At 40.9% G+C, this 20670-nt stretch overlaps 1 protein-coding gene across 2 annotated transcripts in view; it reads left to right on the top strand.

Annotated features, from left to right (window-relative positions):
• Positions 1–4110: 4110 nt before the first annotated feature.
• Positions 4111–20670, top strand: part of MICU3 (mitochondrial calcium uptake family member 3) — a 90423-nt gene continuing 73863 nt past the window's right edge. For both annotated transcript variants that reach the window (XM_075066433.1, XM_032770064.2), the window contains exons 1-3: positions 4111–4245; positions 11604–11635; positions 17929–18007. In XM_075066433.1, coding sequence (XP_074922534.1) covers positions 4197–4245; positions 11604–11635; positions 17929–18007 — 160 coding nt within the window. In that variant the 5' untranslated portion in view covers positions 4111–4196. The remainder of the gene's footprint in view (positions 4246–11603; positions 11636–17928; positions 18008–20670) is intronic.

Below are 20670 nucleotides of genomic sequence, written 5' to 3'. Positions count from 1 at the left end.
GGAAGCAACTACATTCATAGTAATGGGATTGCTCTTAATTCGAAAAACAAGATGTCTTAAGTACTGCAACATATATAGGGTGAAATCCTAGTTCCATTGAAGTCAGTGGCAAAACTCCCATTGACTTCAGTCTTCTTAGTGTATGTACAGTGTGCCTCAGGTGGCGTGTGACCAGGATTCATCTCCGAATTTGGTCCACTGGTTGGCCCAAGCTGGATACTGATAGGGAGTGCAATGTGAATTCTGATCCATGCCCCCCACTGACGTCAGTGGAACAAGATTTCACCATTGTCGTTTAAGATCTTGCAGGGCTAAGTAGTGACATGAGTTAAATTCAAGCATGTCTTAAAACTTCCTTGCATACCGTGTGTCACTTTATTTTTATTGTCACACTCAGCACTTAAGAAATGTTAAAGTATGTGTCTGACAATGCAGTAAATACTATTGGAAGTGTCTCCATGGAAACATAAGCAACACTACTTCAGATGGTCTGAATTGCCTCAAAGAGCACAGAACCTCAACATATCCTCTAAGTACTGCACCTGAATAGAAGAGTATGCTAAAACTTCCTAAGTGATCAATTATCCATAGATCCTCTTGAGTCACTGTGATCTGTTATGGTTATACTCGTTTAGTAAATTCTTAAAATGCAACCCTACTGTGAAAGGTGACTGGGCAGAAATGGTACTTGTGCTTGTTTCCTGTTTTATTCAGAATTGTGTCCGCTAATATTAGAGATAAAAATAATTGTCCACTCTCTTTAGCCCTGCAGAAGTTGCACAAACTAAGAGGGAATGAGCTGGATTCTCTTTTTTTCATGTGTATCATAAACAGAATTGTTAACTAAAACTCTGATTGCAAGGATAATCTGTTACATCTGTGTAAACGCACTGAAGAGGATGGATTGCACAAATTTCACTGAAAGCGTAACCTGAATGCAACTGATTTGCTCGTGTATAATTTGAGAGCACAGTTTGGGCTACAGGATCTTTTATTACTGCTGATGGATGTCCAAGAAGGAAAGAACCCAGCTTTCCATTCTCATCCCACGGTAACTTTGCAGGGCAGGCAGTTAGAAAAACATCTTATCCTTGTACATTTGATTTGGAAATCATTGGAAAATGTTAAAATTTGGAACCCCAAAATGCCACAATTACAGTCACTTCTCAGGACTGTAGTGTCAGTGTATATGTGATCTTAAAAAAAATTCTTAGTGGCAGAGCTGATAAACTGTTAGTTGGTATGTAGCAAACATTTTTTCTAAATTAAATTTGACTGTTTTGATATATTTTAAAATATATAGAAATGCTAATCTAAAATGTAGAAGAATATTTGGGCCTTCTGGAAAGAGCCCTGTGTATGTGGTTTGCACTGCACAGAAGGAGTCTTGTTTGTCCCCAGAATGCTATTAAATATGCCCTAGAAACACAGACAGGGATCTTCAGTAAAGAGGGATCTCCAGTAAAGAGGATCAAGAAGCTTTACTTTCTTCATGGGAGGGTAGTGGGGGACTGATAACCCTTGTAATCTTCGCTTGAAACAATGACTTCTAAAAATAAAAACGATTTTGAATTGTATGATACTGTTCTATGGATTATAGACTTTCTCTCAGCCTAAGAGAGTCTCTGATACTGAGAAATTTATTAGCTTCCTAATTTTGCATTTTGTGAGTTGTCTTGGAAGTAAGAAAAAAATAATTAGAAGTTCACTTTCACAGAACTTGTTAACAATTGGCAGAAGCAAATACTTGATGCACTTATTGTTTTTTCTTCAGTAAATGAGTCTGCATGTAGTATCTCTTTCCTCCTTCTCAACATGGATTATGGATTATTTCCTTCAGATCACAAAAAGTTTCTCGCCTGTATTGCCAAGTGATAGAATAGCTTTACATAGCCAATTATTTTAACTTCTGCTAAAAACTGAGGAGGCAGCATAACAAGTGACTGCATACAGTCTTGCAAGATAAATCTGTGGTGATACGTATACAGGACCCTTGTTTAGCATATCTACAAATGTAGAAATTGAAAAAATTCACAGCAACTTCATCTAGATTGTCCCTAATGAGGTTGAATTTTTATTTTTATATGTATTTTATTTTTGGCTATTTGGTTTGTTTTATTTCTGACCTACAGTCCAAGGTTACTCTTCTCATGTGTCCCCAAAGGGAAATTTTCAACCAGTTGTTGACACTCAGCCATTTATGAGCCCAGCCCTGCATCTGGTCTACAACACCAATTTAAACATTTGGTCATTGGGAGGGCTACAAGTCAGAGGCAGCTTGGTTTTATTTCACCCCTGTAGTTTTACTTGTGTGTTACTTTTTCAGGTGACTAAATGTTTATATGTTTGAAATCAGAACTCAAGAAACCCTACATTTGTGACCACCCAGTAAACATGCCTTTTCCTTTTAATCACTGAAATCTAAACCTCATCCTTGGGAAACTTTCTGAAAAAATACCTTCCATTTGTAGTTTAAGACTGTTATCTTTTGGTGGACACTAATTGCAAACATCTCTTAAGCTTGTTCCCTTTGTTGGAAGTGTTTGTACTCCTCTCTAAAAACAAACTTTTTGTGGCTAGTTTCTTGGGTGGTTTAAAAAAAAAAAGAACTACTGTTTAAGATCTGTTAATTCTTGTCTTTGACTTCATAGTTTCAAAATTGTTTTGGTGGCAAAACTAACTGAATGGTATGCTAGTGAAATGAATAAAAGGTTAGAGTGACATTATAGCTATTTGTTGCTTAGATATTGCTTTCTGATTTTTAAATATTAATAAAAGTTAACTGTATTATTGCTCTTCATTTTTAAGCTGTTGTTTTTCTCTGCATTTGTGATGAACATGTTGAAATATTAATTTTTCCTTTTTGATATTGCCTCCATAGAAGCATGTGTCTAGCTGCACGGCCAAGGAATGTTTACAAGCAGCAGCTGGCAGTTAGAGGTGCATGTGCGTGTCCCACAAAACCAATATTCTGTGATCAGATTAAACAGTGCAAAATAGAAAAGAGACCTACGAGGATTGATATCCTTTGGGATTTTACTCTAGTTAGTTGTAGAGTCACTTGATAGTAGCAATATGCCAATCAACACAAATACATATGTATGTGTGTGTGAGAGAGAGAGAGAGCCAGTGCTGAGGGGTTGGAATGTCCACCTGCAGCCACAGGATGAGATGAAAGGTCTTTGGCAGTATCCCAAGAGTTCAAGTACTCCACGCATTTACAGACTTCAGAACTTCATATGAAGTTATGCCATTTATGCGGTTTCTTAACTTTAGAGGAGTTCTGTTTGTTCCTCACAAAGTATAGCAGTATTGATAATACTAGCTATTGAACCCAGGATGTCCATAGAAAGTTTACACCTGTGTAACCTCTTGCATATGAAATTGTCTACACTTGCACTTTACACATGGAAGTAATAAAAAAATAGTATTTTCTTCCCTTCCTATTGCATGTTTTCTTTCAAATTGTCCTGTATACAAGTTTTAAGTATTATCTGAAGTTTGATTCCCAATGTGTCTTCTAGTATAGTTAGACTTTGTGAGTTTTTGAAACAAAGGTACCCTTGAACTTTTCTCTCCAAATACATAGTAAAAGTTTTCCTCTTGTCTGAGAGTAAGGTCTGGTCTATACCCCTGAGCGACATAGTTATACTGATCTAACCCCTATGTAGAGAGCACTATGTAGACAGAAGAATTTCTCCCATCAGCATAGCTGCCATCTCTCTGGGAGGTGGATTAACTAGACCAATGGAAGAGCTTTCTCCCCTCTGCTTAGAGTGTCTTCATTAAAGCACTAAAACGGTGCAGGTGCATCAGTGAGGCTACGCTGATGCAGCATTTTAAGTGTAGACTTGTCCTAAGCTTGCCAGTTTTCATGTCTAAAGGATGTTTGTTGTTGAAATTTACAGGGAGTTGAAAATAAAATTAATGGGACCCGGTTGGTAACCTTAGGCCCTTATCCTGCAAAACTTTTATGCATGCATTTAACTTTACACCTTTTCCATTTACAACCTTCTTTATAGTGAATCTTGAAGACATTGGTGAATGTAATAGAACAATTTTTCCTTCATACTTTATTTTTGTCTGTTAAGATCGCAGAAAGCAGATCAGACCTTGAAGATCTGGACCTTTATGCAACTTCTCGAGAGCAACGGTTTCGTATATTTGCCAGTTTAGAATTTGAAGGTCAATTATATATGACCCCATATGACTTCATTCAGTCTGTTACAAGTGATGCACCCAAACGTAAGTAGGATTTTTGTATGAATGAAGTTCCTGTGTTAAATGCTGGTGATGCATGTTATCTTTCAACTTGTTTTAAGTTACTGTTTCTGTTTTACTTAATGTGAAAAGGAACTGCTGAGGATCCAAAAGGAGAATGGAGAATTCCAGAATTCATTTTAATGGTATCCAGAAGTTTTGTAGGGTTTCTCATACTGATTGCCCTTAAATTAAAGCCAATTTTGTAATTCCATTTTAATCCCTTAGAAGTCTTTAGTTAAACATTTTGTATTGTCTTATAGGTCACATCTTGCATAATAGGCATACAAAATTTGAAGCCCATTTGTACTAACAATTTCAATTCCAGCTTCTTTTTGAATATGCTGGTACTGCTGTAGAACTCTTGTGTCCTTTTCAGTGTAGATAGTGCTTTTTTCCCATGCACTGTCTGGGACAGTTTTGTATCGCAGCTTTCACCATTTTAAATTGTCATCTATTTTGTTTTTATTTTTTACTCTTTCAAGATTGTGTAAGGCATCTCATGGCCAAAGAGCAAATAACACTCTGAGCAAGAGCCTCAGACCCTGTGGGAATCAATTTTCTGCATTTACAAATTCACAGAAGAAGCTCTCTGATCGTTTATTTTCCACTTTTTAACACACATCTTTAGTCAGTTTGTTATAAATGTCAGTTTCAACACAAATAAGACAAGTGCACAGGCAGACTGAGTAGTAGGACACAACATTACTATCTATTTATTATTACAATATTTGTATTACTGTAATGCCTACGATCCCTAATCATGGACCAGCACTCCAGGGTACTAGGTACTGAACAAACACAGAACATTCTTAACTGGCTTGATTTTCTGGCTTTCCAACTTGGAATGCTGAGCTCTGGTGGCAACATTCACAACTCCTGGGAAAAGTGAATGCCTTGTGTTGCTTAAGTGTGATTTATAATAACTGACTTGAGTTGTTGTCAAAGTCCTTCTTTCTAAAGTCAACAGCACGAAGAGTGCTGAAACCATCACCAGGGAACTGGCAAAACCAGTTAATGCAGCTTAAGCAGAGCGTGAAAGATTCTTTGCAGACTACAGTTTCCTTCCCTTTTCTCTTAGCAGCAACAGCACAAAAGAGGCTGCAGCTATCTGAATCAAGCGATATCAAAACTGCTACAACTCTTGAAATTTGCAGTATTGTAGCCAGGTTGGTCCCAGAATATTAGAGAGACAAGGTTGGTGATCTTTGTGTAAGTTTGAAAGCATGTCTCTTTCATCAACAGAAGGTGGTCCAATAAAAGATATTTCCTCATCTACCATGACTACTCTTGAAAAAAGATATAGTGTCCTTCCATTAATGAGGACTAAGTTGATGGAATACCTCCACCCTTCCAGCAGAGAGTAGCCCAGAGACCCCCATCCATTGCCAAGAACCATCACACCAGTTGAACTTCCAAAACTTTGAAGTTTTGACCCAGGAAGCAACATTTAACATTTTCTTTGTTTCTTGTCCATCCCCAACCTTCTCCTGACTTAAAGGAAATAAATTGGAGCCCCTTTCACAATGCAGAGATGCCAGTCATCCCTGATTTTCAGTAATCCTGGCATATGCACAAACTATGCAGTGACAGTCTGATAGGAAGTAAGCTGCAGTGATTTTGAATGGGTTGGGGCGCTGCTGGATTCACCATCCAGGCCACAGGCTGTATGTTGCACTCCAACTGCTCTGTGTGGACCTTGCTCAAGTACAGTAAGGCACTCTAGGTACCTAGAGCGAGCCAGCAGAGTCCACACAGGGCAGTTAGGGCTCAACATGCAGTCAGATGCTTTGGTGGTGAATCCAGTGCCTCAACCCCACTGATAATCACCATGTAGACCCTCACTACACAATTTGCAGAGGAGGAGAAGCTGGAGGGGCAGGAGGAGGCAGTGATGGTGGAAGAAAAGAGAAGAAAAATGACAAGAGTGAGAAAAGGACAAGGATCATCCCAGGAAGAAGATCCAGGCCCGGGACTGGTCAACATAATAAAGAGTCTCAGGCAGCATAGAAGGGCAGCTTTCCAAGGGTTGATCCTCTACTTCTCCCTGTTTGGAAGTGGGAGTCAGGAGCACAATGAGGAGTGGACCCAGGCTCCCCCCTTGACCTAGATAGGAAGGGGAGGAGGGAGACGTCCTGATTTCCCCAAGGGGAGGTTAGGAGAGGGGGGAGGTCCAAGCAACCTCTCTAATTCCTCCCTATTTTTTTAATTAACATCCCTAAAAGTCTCAGAGCAAGGTTGGCATCTCTGACAACATCAAATACCAACTTTACATCAGGATTCAGGTGGCTACTTCTCTACCATCCTCCAGACTGACTAATGCCTCACTTTATATAAAGCCACCCACTTGCAACACCACTTTCAGACACTCTGAAGTAGAGGCTTCCCACAGTATAGCAATAACACCGTAGTCTGGTGCTGAGCACATGTATCATATGTTGAACAGCTGTTGCAGCTCCAGAACTCTCCAGCAGTTCACTTTCACTCAATCATTCTGGGAGTTGAGTAGTTTGGTGACACACTAGTTATCCAACACACTGCTAAATTCCTGTCATTGCCAATTAAGCATGCTTCTTATAATCATCCGCCACAGTATAAATCATAATAAGGAAAAAGAAAGAGAGAGAACATTAGCCAAAGCTTGGAAAGAAGATCACCAGACACTACTACCTCCAATCTGGTGCAATAAGCAGCCAGCTACCACACATGGATCCAAAATAGATAAACACAAGGATTTCATCCTCAACATAAGATCTCTAGTTCAGGGGTCAGCAACCTTTTGGAAGTGATGTGCCGAGTCTTCATTTATTCACTCTAATTTAAGGTTTCGTGTGCTGGTAATACATTTTAACATTTTTAGAAGTTCTGTCTCTCTGTAAGTCTAAACTATTGTTGTATGTAAAGTAAACAGGTTTTTTAAAATGTTTAAGTAGCTTCATTTAAAATTAAATTAAAATGCAGATCTTACCAGTTCTTAACCTGAGGTGCATGCACCCGCTGGGGCAGGGCCGGTGCAAGGATATTTTGCCACTTAGGCGAAACTTCCACCTTGCACATTGGTTCATTGAGGGGCAAATCCCCAATGAGCCTTTATAGACCCCAGGGCCAGCCATGCCCAGGGGCTGCTCCCCAGACCAAGTTCCCTCCTCCTTGCCCCCTGAACTCCCCTGGAGGGTGCACAGCCCCCCTGCGAGTCCATTCAGGTGGCCCCCGCCCTGAGCCCACTCACTGGCTTTGCTGGGCTTGGGCTGCTGCAGCAGCTCAGCAGGGATGAGCCACCTTCTGGAGGCACCAGAGAGCCAGAGTGTCCCTACTTGCGGCAGCAGCGAGCCCCAGCCATGGAGTAGCCAGTGCGGTGCAAGGGGGCAGCAGCCCTGCAAAGGCGGTGTTGGCACCACTAGTGGGGAACAGCTGCGCCCCCCTGCCCCTCTTGCCCAGGCTGCGCCCCGGCGCCCCCCCGGGAGCGCCTCTAGGCTGTAGTGGATTATGCAGGCGCCAGCCTCCATGTGCCACCTGGCTCCCCCCTCACCTAGGGTTACCATCTTTCAACAATCAAAAAAGAGAGGACATCCCTGCTCTAGCCCCCATCCACTCCCTCCCACTTCCCACCCCGATTGCCCCAGTCAGAAGCCCCTCCGTTCCTTGTCCCCTGACTGCCCCGTCCTGGAACCCCTGCTGCTAACTGCCCCCCAGAACCCCACCCCCTACCTAAGCCTCCCTGCTCCTTGTCCCCTGACTGTCCCCTCCTAGACTCATAGACTCATAGACTTTAAGGTCAGAAGGGACCATTATGATCATCTAGTCTGACCTCCTGCACAAAGCAGGCCACAGAACCCTACCCATCCACTTTTATAACAACCCCTAACACATGACTGAGTTATTGAAGTCCTCAAAATTGTGGTTTGAAGACCTCAAGCTGCAGAGAATCCACCAGCAAGTGACCTGTGCCCCATGCTGCAGAGGAAGGCGAAAAACCTCCAGGGCCTCTGCCAATCTGCCCTGGAGGAAAATTCCTTTCCGACCCCAAATATGGCGATCTGTAAAACCCTGAGCATGTGGGCAAGATTCACCAGCCAGCACCCAGGAAAGAATTCTCTGTAGACCCTCCCACCCTACCTGTCCCCTGACTGCCCTAATCCTTATGAACACCCCTGCCCCCAGACAGACCCCCCGGGACTCCCACACCCCATTCAACCGCTCCTCACCCCCTGGCAGGAACCCCAGAACTCCCGACCCATCCAATCCTCCCCCTGCTCCCTGACTGCCTCCCAGGACTCCCCTTACCATGCCCACATGGAGGCAAAACATGCTGCCGGGCCGCTGTGCACACAGCCCCTCCCCCACAGAGTGCTGAGGCAGCGGGAGGGGGTGAGCTGCAGGAGGGGCAGCGGCGGCGGCGGCTCACACTTCTGGGAGCCGCAGAACCGGAGCACAATGAAGGGGGGAGCTGAGGGTGATGCCTGCCGACACTGCGGCCCAGTGCCCCCCGAGGGGGGCTCCTATAGCAAATGCATGCAGGCAGTGGGCCTCATGCACCCGCCGGCATCCCCCTCGCCGTGCTCGGGCTCTGCAGCTCCCTGGAGTGTAAGCTGCCACCGCCCCTCCCACAGCAGGCTCAGGGCCCCGTGGTCCAGCGGCTCACACTACCAGGAGCCGCAGAACCCGAGCGCGGTGAGGGGAGAGCCAGGGGGCACGCCTGCTGCCAGTCTGGGGTCCTGGCCGCCAGCCCCACTTCACTCAGCCGACTGTGCGCGCTGAGCGGGGCTGGTGGCCGGGACCCCGTCTGGCAGCCGCATGCCAAGCAAAATCGGCTCACATGCCAAAGGTGGCACGTGTGCTGTAGGTTGCCGACCCCTGCTCTAGTCAATAAGGGCTTGATCCTCCTGCTATTGAAATCAGTGCAAAAGTCCCATTGACTCTGATAGCATAGGATCAAGCCTTACATCATTCACAATCCATGATCTTATTGCCAGTGGGGTGCATTACCTGATCTCTGTTGCAGAAGTCCACCTGGCTGATATTGCAAGTCCAGTGTAAGCTCTCCCAGAATATGCTATTGACATAACCAAGTGAGGAGAATCTGAAGTGGAGTAGCTGCTTTTCCCTTCTGAACTCAAATGCAGTAAACCTTATTTGAATCAAAATCCTTTGAATGCATGTAGTTAATCTCTGAAGCCAGAGACAGTACTAATCTGCACATCCTGCTAATCTATAAACCCTTAGAGATGCCGTCAGACTTGTTGATTTAACTTTACAAAACTAGTAGCATTAGGAGACTTCAGAACTGAAAGTAATTATTACAGGGATAGCGTAAGAGTGTGTGGCTAAATGTAAGAGGATGAAATTAAGGTGGTAGCCCTGCTGTTTAATTTATTTTAAAATTAGAGAGGGGAAAGGCTAGCAAATGTACAATAGTGAGCAGTGCCATGGGGACTAGATGACTGTCTGGTATTAGATCTTTCCCGTTTCCAGCTTCTGATTCCATGAACATTTGAGTTCTAATCTTTCACTGCCTCATTTGCTGTGTGAACTTTGGATATGCCACTGATTTGGTATGTGGAACACAGCTATTGTAATGTTTCTGGGTCTGTTTCCTTTTCTGTGAACTGAACTAATATTTCACAGAGGTGTTGTGAGCATTTAATTAATTAAAATTTGTATATAGCTGTGAAAATGTAATTATTTGTGTTACTATTATTATTCCTACTGCTATCATTTTGAAGAGATTGCTAGCTGTCTGCCCTGTTCTACTGAATATAGAGTTACGTGGAAAGATGACTTTTTCAATCAAAGATTAAATATTAAATAAAATCATGTCTTGAATTTTTTAAACTTTAAATTGCTATGGATTTGGGCCTGTAAGGGCTGTTCATATATCTTATGGAGAGCAGAGGAGGGCAGAACTCACACTTAAACTTTCAGTGGATGAACACTAGAGCCTTGAGTTTTGTCAGAAAGCAAAAGTGCCCTTTGAAGAGTAATAGTAGTAGCTATTTACTTTTGCTATATAGAAAAGCTAATAATACTAGACTTGGATGAGATTTCTGGTAGAATAAATACAGCTATTGTGACTGACTTACCCTGGAAATCTTATAAACCTTGCAAAAGTCAAGAGTGTGTTTACTTCCTTTTTGATTAAACAGTGACTGAACATTGGATAATAGTAGTATCGTAAAAATGTGAAATATTTTTCATAACTAAACATTAACTTTAGACAGTTGTAATAAAATGATAGTATAAAACAAAAGCTATAATTAGCTTTAAAATTATATTCCTATATTTCTAGTGAAGAATTGAGTTTATGAAATAAATCATAGTGTATTATCTGAAACTGTTTATGAGAAGTCACGCTTGTAATTCTATGATTTTTATCACCTGGATACATGTTTACACTCTCAGAAAAACTTTGGAAGGAGGAAGAAATAGAATTGTGTTCTGCTCTCTTTTAACTTCTGATCTGACTCAACAAAATTTATAGACAGCCAAATGCTGAGCTGTAGGGTTTGTGTGTGTTCACATGCCCAATGTAAAATTCCACTTCCTTGTCTAGAATGGCAAGCTTGCCATTCTAAACAAATGTCTCATGATTGACAAATGTTTTCTGTTCAAAATACTCTTCTGTCCTTGCTCCCCCCCCAACTAATACAAATGCAAATCAGCCTATATCAGAGTGAGTTGACTTTTTAAAAGATGCACAGTAGAGAGATGGCTGTAATCCATATTTAAGATTTTAAACACAAAGTTACGTGAAGAACTGTCCATATTGCTACATGTTTGGCTTGATAATACCAAACCTTATGGGGATGGTGGTGTTGTCACAGACTTTCTGAGGTATGAAAGTCATGTTCAAATCTCAATATGAGGAATGGTGCTGCTCCTAAATTAATTAAATTCCATTGTAGCTGCTGTGTCTAATTGCTATACAATTCTGACAAAAAACTCCATGTGTGCAAAGTTAAGGTTGACCAGTGGTATCTCTTGCCGTTCCAGAACCCTGAGTTCAGCAAAACTCTAAATTAGGAAAACCAGGAAATGGGGTTAAGGAACATATCCGTGCAACCTTGTCTCTGCTCTCCTGGAGCTGACATTAGCCACTGGGTGGAATTTGTATCAACTACAACTTTTTCGCTGTTAGGTGTAGCTATATTGAATGATGGAGGTATCAGTTGGAGAAGCTTGGCAAAGCTGTGATTGTAGTATGAGGTGATCTGGAGGTGTGGGTGAGCCCATCTTCCTGACACCCATATATATGATCAAAAGAAAGAGGTTCATATGTACTTTCCAAGAGGATAAATCATTAACTGATCCCATTCCATTCCATTAATTTTTCTCCCTCATTTCAGGTGCTAAAAAGTGGAGGTCCCTTTCAAAACAGGTGAGCAATAGTTCCTTCTGTATCTTGCAACCTTACATTTCTCCAGATATGAGTTCAGTAAATATATGCTACAAACTTGCAACCAAAAGGAGAAAGGATTAGACAATTTTGTTTTTATGGGTGGGATTTTGGTGGATAGAAAAAACAACTGTTTTCAATTTAAAAAAGAGTTACTTGTCCCAATAAGTAGACGAATAGAATTCTGGAAGGCTGGATTAAGCAGCATGTAAAAAGAGGATGAGCCTGTTCCGTTCTATATAAAACTCCATGTTAATCCATATACCATGTACTGGGAGGAAGGGGTGAGTGAGACTAACTGTCTGAGATCCCATAGTCACCTAAAGCAATACTTCTCAAAGCCGGTCTGCTGCTTGTTCAGGGAAAGCCCCTGGAGGTTCAGGCCAATGGGGGCTGCGGGAAGCGACGCAGGCCAAGGGATGTGCTGGCCACCCTTCCCGCGGCCCCCCTTGGCCTGGACTGGCAAACTGCGGCCAGTGGGAGCCGCGATCAGCCGAACTGCGGACAGGGCAGGTAAACAAACCAGCCCAAACCGCCAGGGGCTGTCCCTGAACAAGTGGTGGACCAGCTTTGAGAAGCACTGACCTAAAGGAAGTGATGAGGTTTAGAAGTACTGTGTATTACAATGGGGTCACCTGCCTGCAGAACTCTTATGACATCACCAGGTTGCTGAGTTTGTCAAAGTCTACTTCTCCTAAGGGCTAAATCTGCCTGTGGGAGGAGCCTGTATTGATGAGAGGGGAGGGTACCCCTTGCACTGCTTTCCCGCTGCACAGGAAATAGGGGGCAAGGTGGGGATGAGAGGCTGGCATGCTTAGTCTCTTCCCCCACTGCCATTTGTTTTTAATTTTGTAATTATAAAAATCAGGCTTTTATTGGTTCAGCTAACTTTTAGACACGCCACATTGAATTGTCTAATCATTTGAAATAACTAGCCTTTTCTAGTTCTCATATTAGTCATTTCATTCTAGAGCATCTTACTCAGAATTCAAAACTAATTGGGTAATTGAGTAAAGTGCTTTGATTTTATTCGGTCTTCAAGAGTGTCTCAACTGTGAGAAGATTATTGAAGAATAGAAACAGGATGATATGGCCCAAGTGCATTTGTTCAGATCAGGTGACCAATTTGTAGTTGGAAGTTTACACGCTTTTAAGCAGGGCTGGACTCTGGCTTTTTTGTTGTTTTGTTACCTTCTCCCAGGATGCAGTATTTGCTGCTGAAGCAACTGAAAAAGATCCATGTGGGGTCAAGAGAACAAGCACCTGTGTTCTGATTTCACCTAGCCAGGCAAGAGAGTTTGGAGAACAAATGACTCTCTTCCTTCTACACCCTCTTAATGACTGTCACAAAACCATGAAAAGGATTGTCCTAATGAGTTTCTTAATCTGATTGCAAAACTGGTTACATTGTAATCTACTCCTTCTTCTTTCCTGCCCCATGGCTGTGTGGAAGTTTATGGAGGCTAGATACACTGTTCTTTAAGTGTAATGGGTACTTGTGCCCCGTCTCCTCCAACAGGTTGATGTCTTTGAGGAAGCAAAAGATACTTATTCCCTACTTCTCAAACTGGTTGCAAGGAGCTTGTCCCTACCTCCATCCCCATGAGTCTCCCAGGACTTTCTTCAGCAGCAAATATTGCCTTCAGTATTCCTGTTAATATGTATTGTTGAAAGAAGAATTACTCCATGATCTCTGTTTGTGTAGGAAACTATTCAAAGTACTGCAGAAGTTGCAGAATAACATTTTAGCAAAAATACAACCATATTTGCAGAAACCACAATGGGAAATTGTCTTTTTGTATTTATGCACTATATATTTCAATACATTCGTCCTAGTATTTACATTTCCAATTTCAAAGCTTATGAAAAAAATAAACCATTTATTTTTATAGTATAAAAACTGTTGATCATGTTTTACTCAATCTTAGCAATCATTAGTATTTACTCACCACTCTAGTGTTACAACTGTGCCTTACATTGGTAATGAACAACTAGCAGCTATCGGTGGAGTTTCTGTGGGAGTTTTCCCTGAGAGACAAGTGGTGATTTTGTGTTCTGGATGTGCAGTTTTGATTTGTGAGCGAGCTGTTCCAAGTGTGTGACTTGATCCAATGCTTGCTGATAGCCCTTAGCAAGGGGGGAGTGCTGACCTAGGACTTGTCTATACTTGAAATGCTACAGCATTGCAGCTGCAGCACTACTGCTTTGCCAGTCTAGTACTTCAATGTAGACACTTGCTATAGTGATGGGAGGGGTTCTTCCATTGGTGTAGCTAATCCACCTCTCCGAGAGGCAGTAGCCAGGTCAATGGAAGAATTCTTCTGTCACTCCTGAGCAATGTAGTAGGGTCGACTTAACTTTTGAGTGTAGACTTGGCCCTATTTTGGCTAGTTTAAAAGTATGTCATTAGTTAGTATTGGAGCAGCTAATAGCTCAGTTTCTGTGGGAGTTTGTAGGTGGGAGGTTTTTTGTCTTTTTTTTTTTCTAGGAGTAGGGACTAGAAAGAGAAGATGATGGCTACATATGCAACATTAGAAGTGATCTGAAGAAGAGAGGATGTGAAGATGGTTGGGTGTGAAAACTGGGTCATACATAATCCTAGAGTGGGTATCTGATGGAAGCTACTTATGCATGAAGTGTCACCAGTTAGAATTCCTGGCAGAAAAGATCCAAGGATTCAAGATTAGATGATGATGGAATTCAGACATGGATTTGAAGTTATAATGGAGATAAGGTGGTACAGAAAACTCAAGATTTGCAGACAACTGCTGAAAAAAAGGACCGGGAGGGTGGACTGCCAGAAAAGGGGGATGATTCATTGAAGAGCATGACGACAAGGACAATGCAGAAGAAGAGACTGGCTAGTGGAAGTGAAATAGAGATGAATAACAAGTTTACTGCACTGGAGAATGAGAAAGAGAAACAGACAGAAGTTGTGGTGATGCAGAAGAAGAGAAGGGAAGCGAGTCTGTGCATAAGGAAGGAAGAGACAATGGAGATAGTCATGGACTGGAACCCAAGATAAAATGAGGATGATTTACAGGTGACTGAGAGAGAACATAAGACAGATTTATACCAAAACCAGGAAGAGACTGTGTCACTGGGGAGAATCGACAGACCTGTCACCAGACCATATCCAGAGACAAGAAGAGTGTTTTATCTGCCAAGAGCAAGGATATGAGATGTGGATGTGAGATTAGAAAGGATCCTGACGGGAGTGGGGAAAAATCCATTGAGTGTGCTGCATATTGGGATGAATGATACTGCTAGATTCCCACTGGAATGGATCCAGGACAGTTATGTTAGTCTTGGTAAGATGCTCAAAGAAGTGGAAGTTCAAATGACTTTCAGTGGCATACTTCTGGACCATACAGAAGGAGAGTGAAGGTGTAGCAAAATAATTAAGATCAGCAAGTGGCTCAAGGATTAGTGCTGTGAGGAAGGTTTTGGGTTAATCAGCCATTGCAAGGCATTCACAGAGGAAGACTGTTCTCGCCTGATGGACCCCCTCCTCCCCATTAGAGTGTTTGGAGTATTAACTTTTTGGGATCAAGGCTGACACAGTTGTTAAGAAGGTCTTTAAATTAGAAAATGTGGGGCAGAGGCTGTGAGAGATTGGTGTAATCTCCATGCCTGACTTCAATACACAGGAGGAGGAATGGAGAGCTTATTTTAGAAGAGAAGACTAAAATTGCTTGGATGGTTTAGCCTAGCAAAATGAAGGCTGAGGGGGATTATGACTGCTTTCTATAGAAATACATAAGGAGAATAGATACCAGGGAGGGAGAAAAGCTATTTAAGCTAAAGGACAAATGGGTATAAACTGTCTCTGAACAAATTCAGGCTGGAAATTAGAAGGTTTCAAGCCATCAGATGAGTGAGATTCTGGAACAGCCTCCCCAGTAGGAGCTGTGGGAATAAACAACTTTCTTAGTTTTAAAAGAGAGCTGGATAAGTATATGAGTCAGATTGTGTGATAAGGTTCCTTGTGATTGTAGGATCTGGGCTTGGCATCCTTGGGGGGTACCTTCTGTTTTTTCTTATGTTCCTAAAATCTCATGCTTCAGGGCTTCTGCCAGTCTCCTGCAGGGATCAGGAAGGGATCTCCCCCAATATAATTGTTTTGCTTGTTTCCGCTGAAGCATCGAGATGGCCACAGCCGGAGATGAGAGTGGATGGGGTGGTGCTTTGAGCTGGAACTCGGCATTTTCTCTCTCAGATGCTTAGCTTACTGGTTCTTGCTCACATGCTCAGGATCCAACTGATTGCCATATGTGATGTTGGGAAGGAATTTTTTTCCCAAGTCAAATTGGCAGTGGCCTAGGGTTTTTTTCACCATGCTCTGCAGTCTGAGATGAGAGTCAGTTGCTGGGTATATCACACTTAAGCATTTCCCTACCATTGCAGGGGTCTTAAGAATTGGTGCACCTCAGTCCCTGCTATTCTCTGCCTGTGTCACGTAATAGTTTAGTCTCCTAAGCTGTAATACTTTGGTCTACTTTTGGGGGTTGTGTTTAGTGTGTTAGTGGCCTGTGATATACAGGATGTCGGACAAGATGATCTTATAGTTCCTTCTGGCCTTAAACTCTACATCATTTTTTCAATCCAACTATGTATCACATCCCTCAAATATATGCTGACAATTGTAACTAACTGTATAAATCTCAAGAGACAGGGTGGATGGTAATATCTTTTATTGACCCAAAGAAAGCTTGTCGCTTTCACCAACAGAAGTTGGCCCAATAAAAGACATTACCTCACCCACCTTGTGTCTTCAATATCCTGCGACTAACACTGGCACAACAACACTTTAAATATCTCAAAATAATAACAATTTGCCTTTTGTTTGTTTGGCTTCTATTATGCTTCTGGTTAATCTGAGACGAGGTTCATGCTCTGATGCTCAGAGTGAACTGTGCAGACTTCTGCACCCATGTAGACCCAGTTGCATGACTGAGCACTTTATTAGGAAGAAATGGCACTAGATCTAAAAGTAGCAAGCTCTTTTGTTTTTATACAATGTTCCCAGACAGGATCTTTAGTTTGGTTACCTTATCATATGTATCTCTCCAAGTGGATTGCCTTCAATAAATAATATAAATTCTACACTTTTTTGTTTACTGTAGTCAGACTACAGTAAAATCTGTTCTCACTTAAATTTTAATTTTTGTTGTTAATTATTAATAATCCAAAATCAGAAATCTGCAATTTATTTTAATATAGTAATTAACCAGATTACCAGGAGTAGAGCTAAGTAAATAATTTTTAGAAAACCATTTGACAAATTGTATCACTTTCTGTTTGTGCATTGTCTTTGAACAAATCATGATTTTAGTAGATTTAGTTATCTGAAATTATTTCTGCAAATAATTATTGTTCTGTAGATTATTTACCAGAAGCTTGTAGTAATGATTTGAAAATCAAAATGTTATGGATATGAAGGTTCCATAATATGTTTCTTCTCCGTGACTGGATGTGTAAAACTCATGTGACCCATTCCTGCAAGGTGTGGGAATGCCTCTTGAGAGTACTGAGCGTTCTCAACTTGTGTGAAACTCAGCAGAAGTTAAGGGCGCTCAGCTGACAAAATTCTGCTCTTATTGATACTGGTGTTAAATTGTTGTTGTATGTCTGTTGACTTTATTGGAATTAGTGTCATTTGATTTGCACTTTTCATTGGTGTAACTGAGAGCAGGATGTATCCTGGTATCCCTGCAAGGTGCTGAATGATTCGTAAGCCTGAAGAAGCCCATGATCAGGTTTCTAGCGTGAAATTTGTTTTGGTGTAAGTGAAGTTAGACATCATAAAAGCAATGCAACCAAATCTGGGACTTGAACCAAAGCCCACTGAAGTCAGTGGAGTCTTTCCATTGACTTCAATGGCTATGGATCAGTCCCCCAATAAAAATACATTAGTGAATGAGTTGTAGCAACAAATTGAAAAGTTCCGTCATGCATAAGGTGCACTGAGTTACATATAAGACCCCAGTCCTACAAACTGTTAACTATAAATACAGATTTGCTCATGATCCTGGTGTCAGGACTACTGACGTGAGCTAATCTTACACTGTGTTTAAGTGTTTGCTGGATCAGGGCCCGTGTGCTTTTCTAAGCTTAAATTTTTCTACTTACAACTGCCATACATTGGGAATTAAGTTAAATAGGAAGTTTATGTAAAATTCTTTGTCTCTAGACTTGGTTTCTTAGATTTCACTATTTAATCTGATAAAGACTTTACCAACTGCTTTGTGTTTTTTAATTTTTTTTTCTTTCAGGAATTGAATCAGAAACTTATAGAGACACCCCCAGTTTGGAAAGGATCATCAAAACTTTTCCGTAATCTTAGAGAGAAAGGTGAGGAAGATTTATTTTACTGAATGACTTTACTACATCTATTTTAGATTCTGTATAGTAGAAATATTGCTGCTAAAATATGTACTTTTAAGCTGAACCCTTAATTTTTTTTCCAGAAAGAGGGAAAACAGTTGTCTTTTATTTTATTTTATTTTAGAGACTGGCAAAATTTTCTTCAACATCTGCATTGTTTGATCATGATTGTAGCTACCGTAGGATCGCTATATGTAGTACTATCTGAATCTGGAACAGTTTTTTGAAGTGTGTTGTGCTGGTATTTAAATGTTTCAAGTTTAATTTTGTCCTTCTAATGACAATAACCTACAAAAGAGACATAGATAAAATACTTTAAAGGATACAGAATGACTTTCAGTTTTGGTAGATGCAAAAATAGTAAAGTGTATTGATTTCCTTGAAAAATTTCACAGTTATTCATGTTCCCCACAACACTAATTGGTAACTTTTAAAATCCCATATATTACATCAACTCTTTAATCAAGAAAATCAGATTTATGTATTAGCAATTTCTAAAATTCTGCAGATCAAGGTTTTGACTTCTTGAAAATCTTCATAGCTTCTGACCATCAAACTTCACATTAATTATTGGGAAAAGATATAATCTCACTCCAGGTCTCTGATATATTTTTTAAAAAACACATATTCACTAAAAACCTGCTGGTTTCTGTACTATGGAAACTCAAAAAAGCCATCCAAATTAATCTGTTTAGTCTTGCGTTTGTTTTCACAGTAGCAGAAGACTCATGGAGTTTTTTAATTAAATCTAGTCTTAAGCTAGTTAAGTCCGACAACTATTACAAGATGGTACAAACAAAAATATTATCTATTACTGCAGGTTGAATAAAGTGATGTTGAAATACTAGTCTGCCTGAGCTGGTGATTCTTGTTAGAATGAGACCGTGAAAGAGTTAAGTCCTTTCTGAGTATTGAGGCTGGAGATATTTTTTTGTGCGGTTGCCAGATACCAACACTGGGATGACTGCTGTTCAGTTTCTGTTAGCTTTCAAACTGAACTAAACATTTACAATAAAGCTATAAAGAAACCCCCAAAACTAAGTTCATCTTTGGAACGGTACTAAAAATGTTGCAGGATGCTTCAGCTTCATGATCATGAAAACCATTTGCTGCTCACTATTATCAGCATTAAATCAAAGAGAAGCCCTGAAGCCCTGAAATAAGGCTTTTTCTTTTTTTAAAGCTTCAGGATTTATTATACAGTAACTCCTTGCTCAACGTTGTAGTTATGTTCTTGAAAAATGCTACTTTAAGCAAAATGATGTTAAGCGAATCTAATTTCCCCATAAGAATTAATGTAAATGGGGGAATTAGGTTCCAGGGGAATTTTTTTGCCGGACAAAAGACATATACAGTAAATGTTTTAATACTGTACTCACCAATAATGATTGTGAAACTTGGTTGTGGTGGTGGAGAGGGTGAAAGAGGGTGGATTGTCCAGCTGCTCCTCTTGCTGTTCTTTCCAAAGTGCCACAGGGTGCTCTACCCCCAACTTTGCTCCAGGCCCGCCCCCACTCCATCCTTTCCCTCAAGGCCCCACCCCGCTGTGTCCTCGCCCCTCCCCCGCAAGCCTACTGAATTACTTGAAACAGCTGATGGCTGCAGGTGAGAGGCGTGGAGAGGGAGAGGAGAGTTACTGACCCACGGGGCCGCCGGAGGGCGGAAAGTACTGAGGAGGGTGGAGGGGAGCTGATAGGGGGCTTGCTGGCCCACCCTGGTACCAAGCCCCCACGGCCAAACAATATTATAAGCAAACATTGCACAGCTTTAAATGAGTATGTTCTCTAATAGATCAGCAACATAACAACGAAACAATGATAACCGGGACGACGTTAAATGAGAACTTACTATACCTAAGTCCATTCATATGAACTTTAGAATATTTCAAAACTAGAGAGTATGTAGCAAGTACAGTTGGCATGTATAAAGTTGCAGTGGAACCTGTCCTGTGCATAACTCTTGTGCACCTTATAAATATGTTACGCTTGCAAGAGAAATGACCATAGTATGCTTTCTGCTATGAAGAATTTGGCTCCATAAAAATGAGTTTTAGATCATCTAAATGAAACACAAAAATTTTGTTTTTAGAATGTTTATAAAAGTTGGTTCAGCGATGTTAACTTATGTGCTTAGAACAATGTGCTAGGACTCAGGAGATCTGGGTTCTATTTTCAGTTGAGACGTTTGGCAAAGTAACCTTGCTTCAGTTTTTCCATCTGTAAAAAACATCCAATCTTGGAAGATGCTTTGAGTTCTACTGATGAAAAGCACTACATGAGGTATAACTATTATTTATTTATTACATACACCTTATTCCATTGAAAAATATTCATACATAAATAAAGATTCTGTAAGAACTAGTATTAAAATTAGGGCTCACATTTTAAATATTTAATAATAGGAATTGCCTTTCTTACCCTTCACATAACATTTGTTAAAACCATATATTTATTTATATATTTTAACTGTGTTACTCCTCAGTGCTTAAGTATATCGCCTTCATGCAGGGCTATTGCAGAATTCCAGCAACTCTTTTTTATTTTTGTTTCTGGTGACCTATGCTTTATTAAAAGATACCTTACTATGCAACTACTTTGTTAGGCTGAGAAGTTCCTGTGCAGTTCACGTGA

The sequence above is a fragment of the Chelonoidis abingdonii genome, chromosome 5 (genome assembly GCF_003597395.2).
Source record: "Chelonoidis abingdonii isolate Lonesome George chromosome 5, CheloAbing_2.0, whole genome shotgun sequence".
NCBI lineage: Eukaryota > Metazoa > Chordata > Testudines > Testudinidae > Chelonoidis > Chelonoidis abingdonii.
The sequence above is the reverse complement of the archived record's forward strand: the minus strand, read 5'-3'. Positions and strand labels throughout refer to the sequence as shown.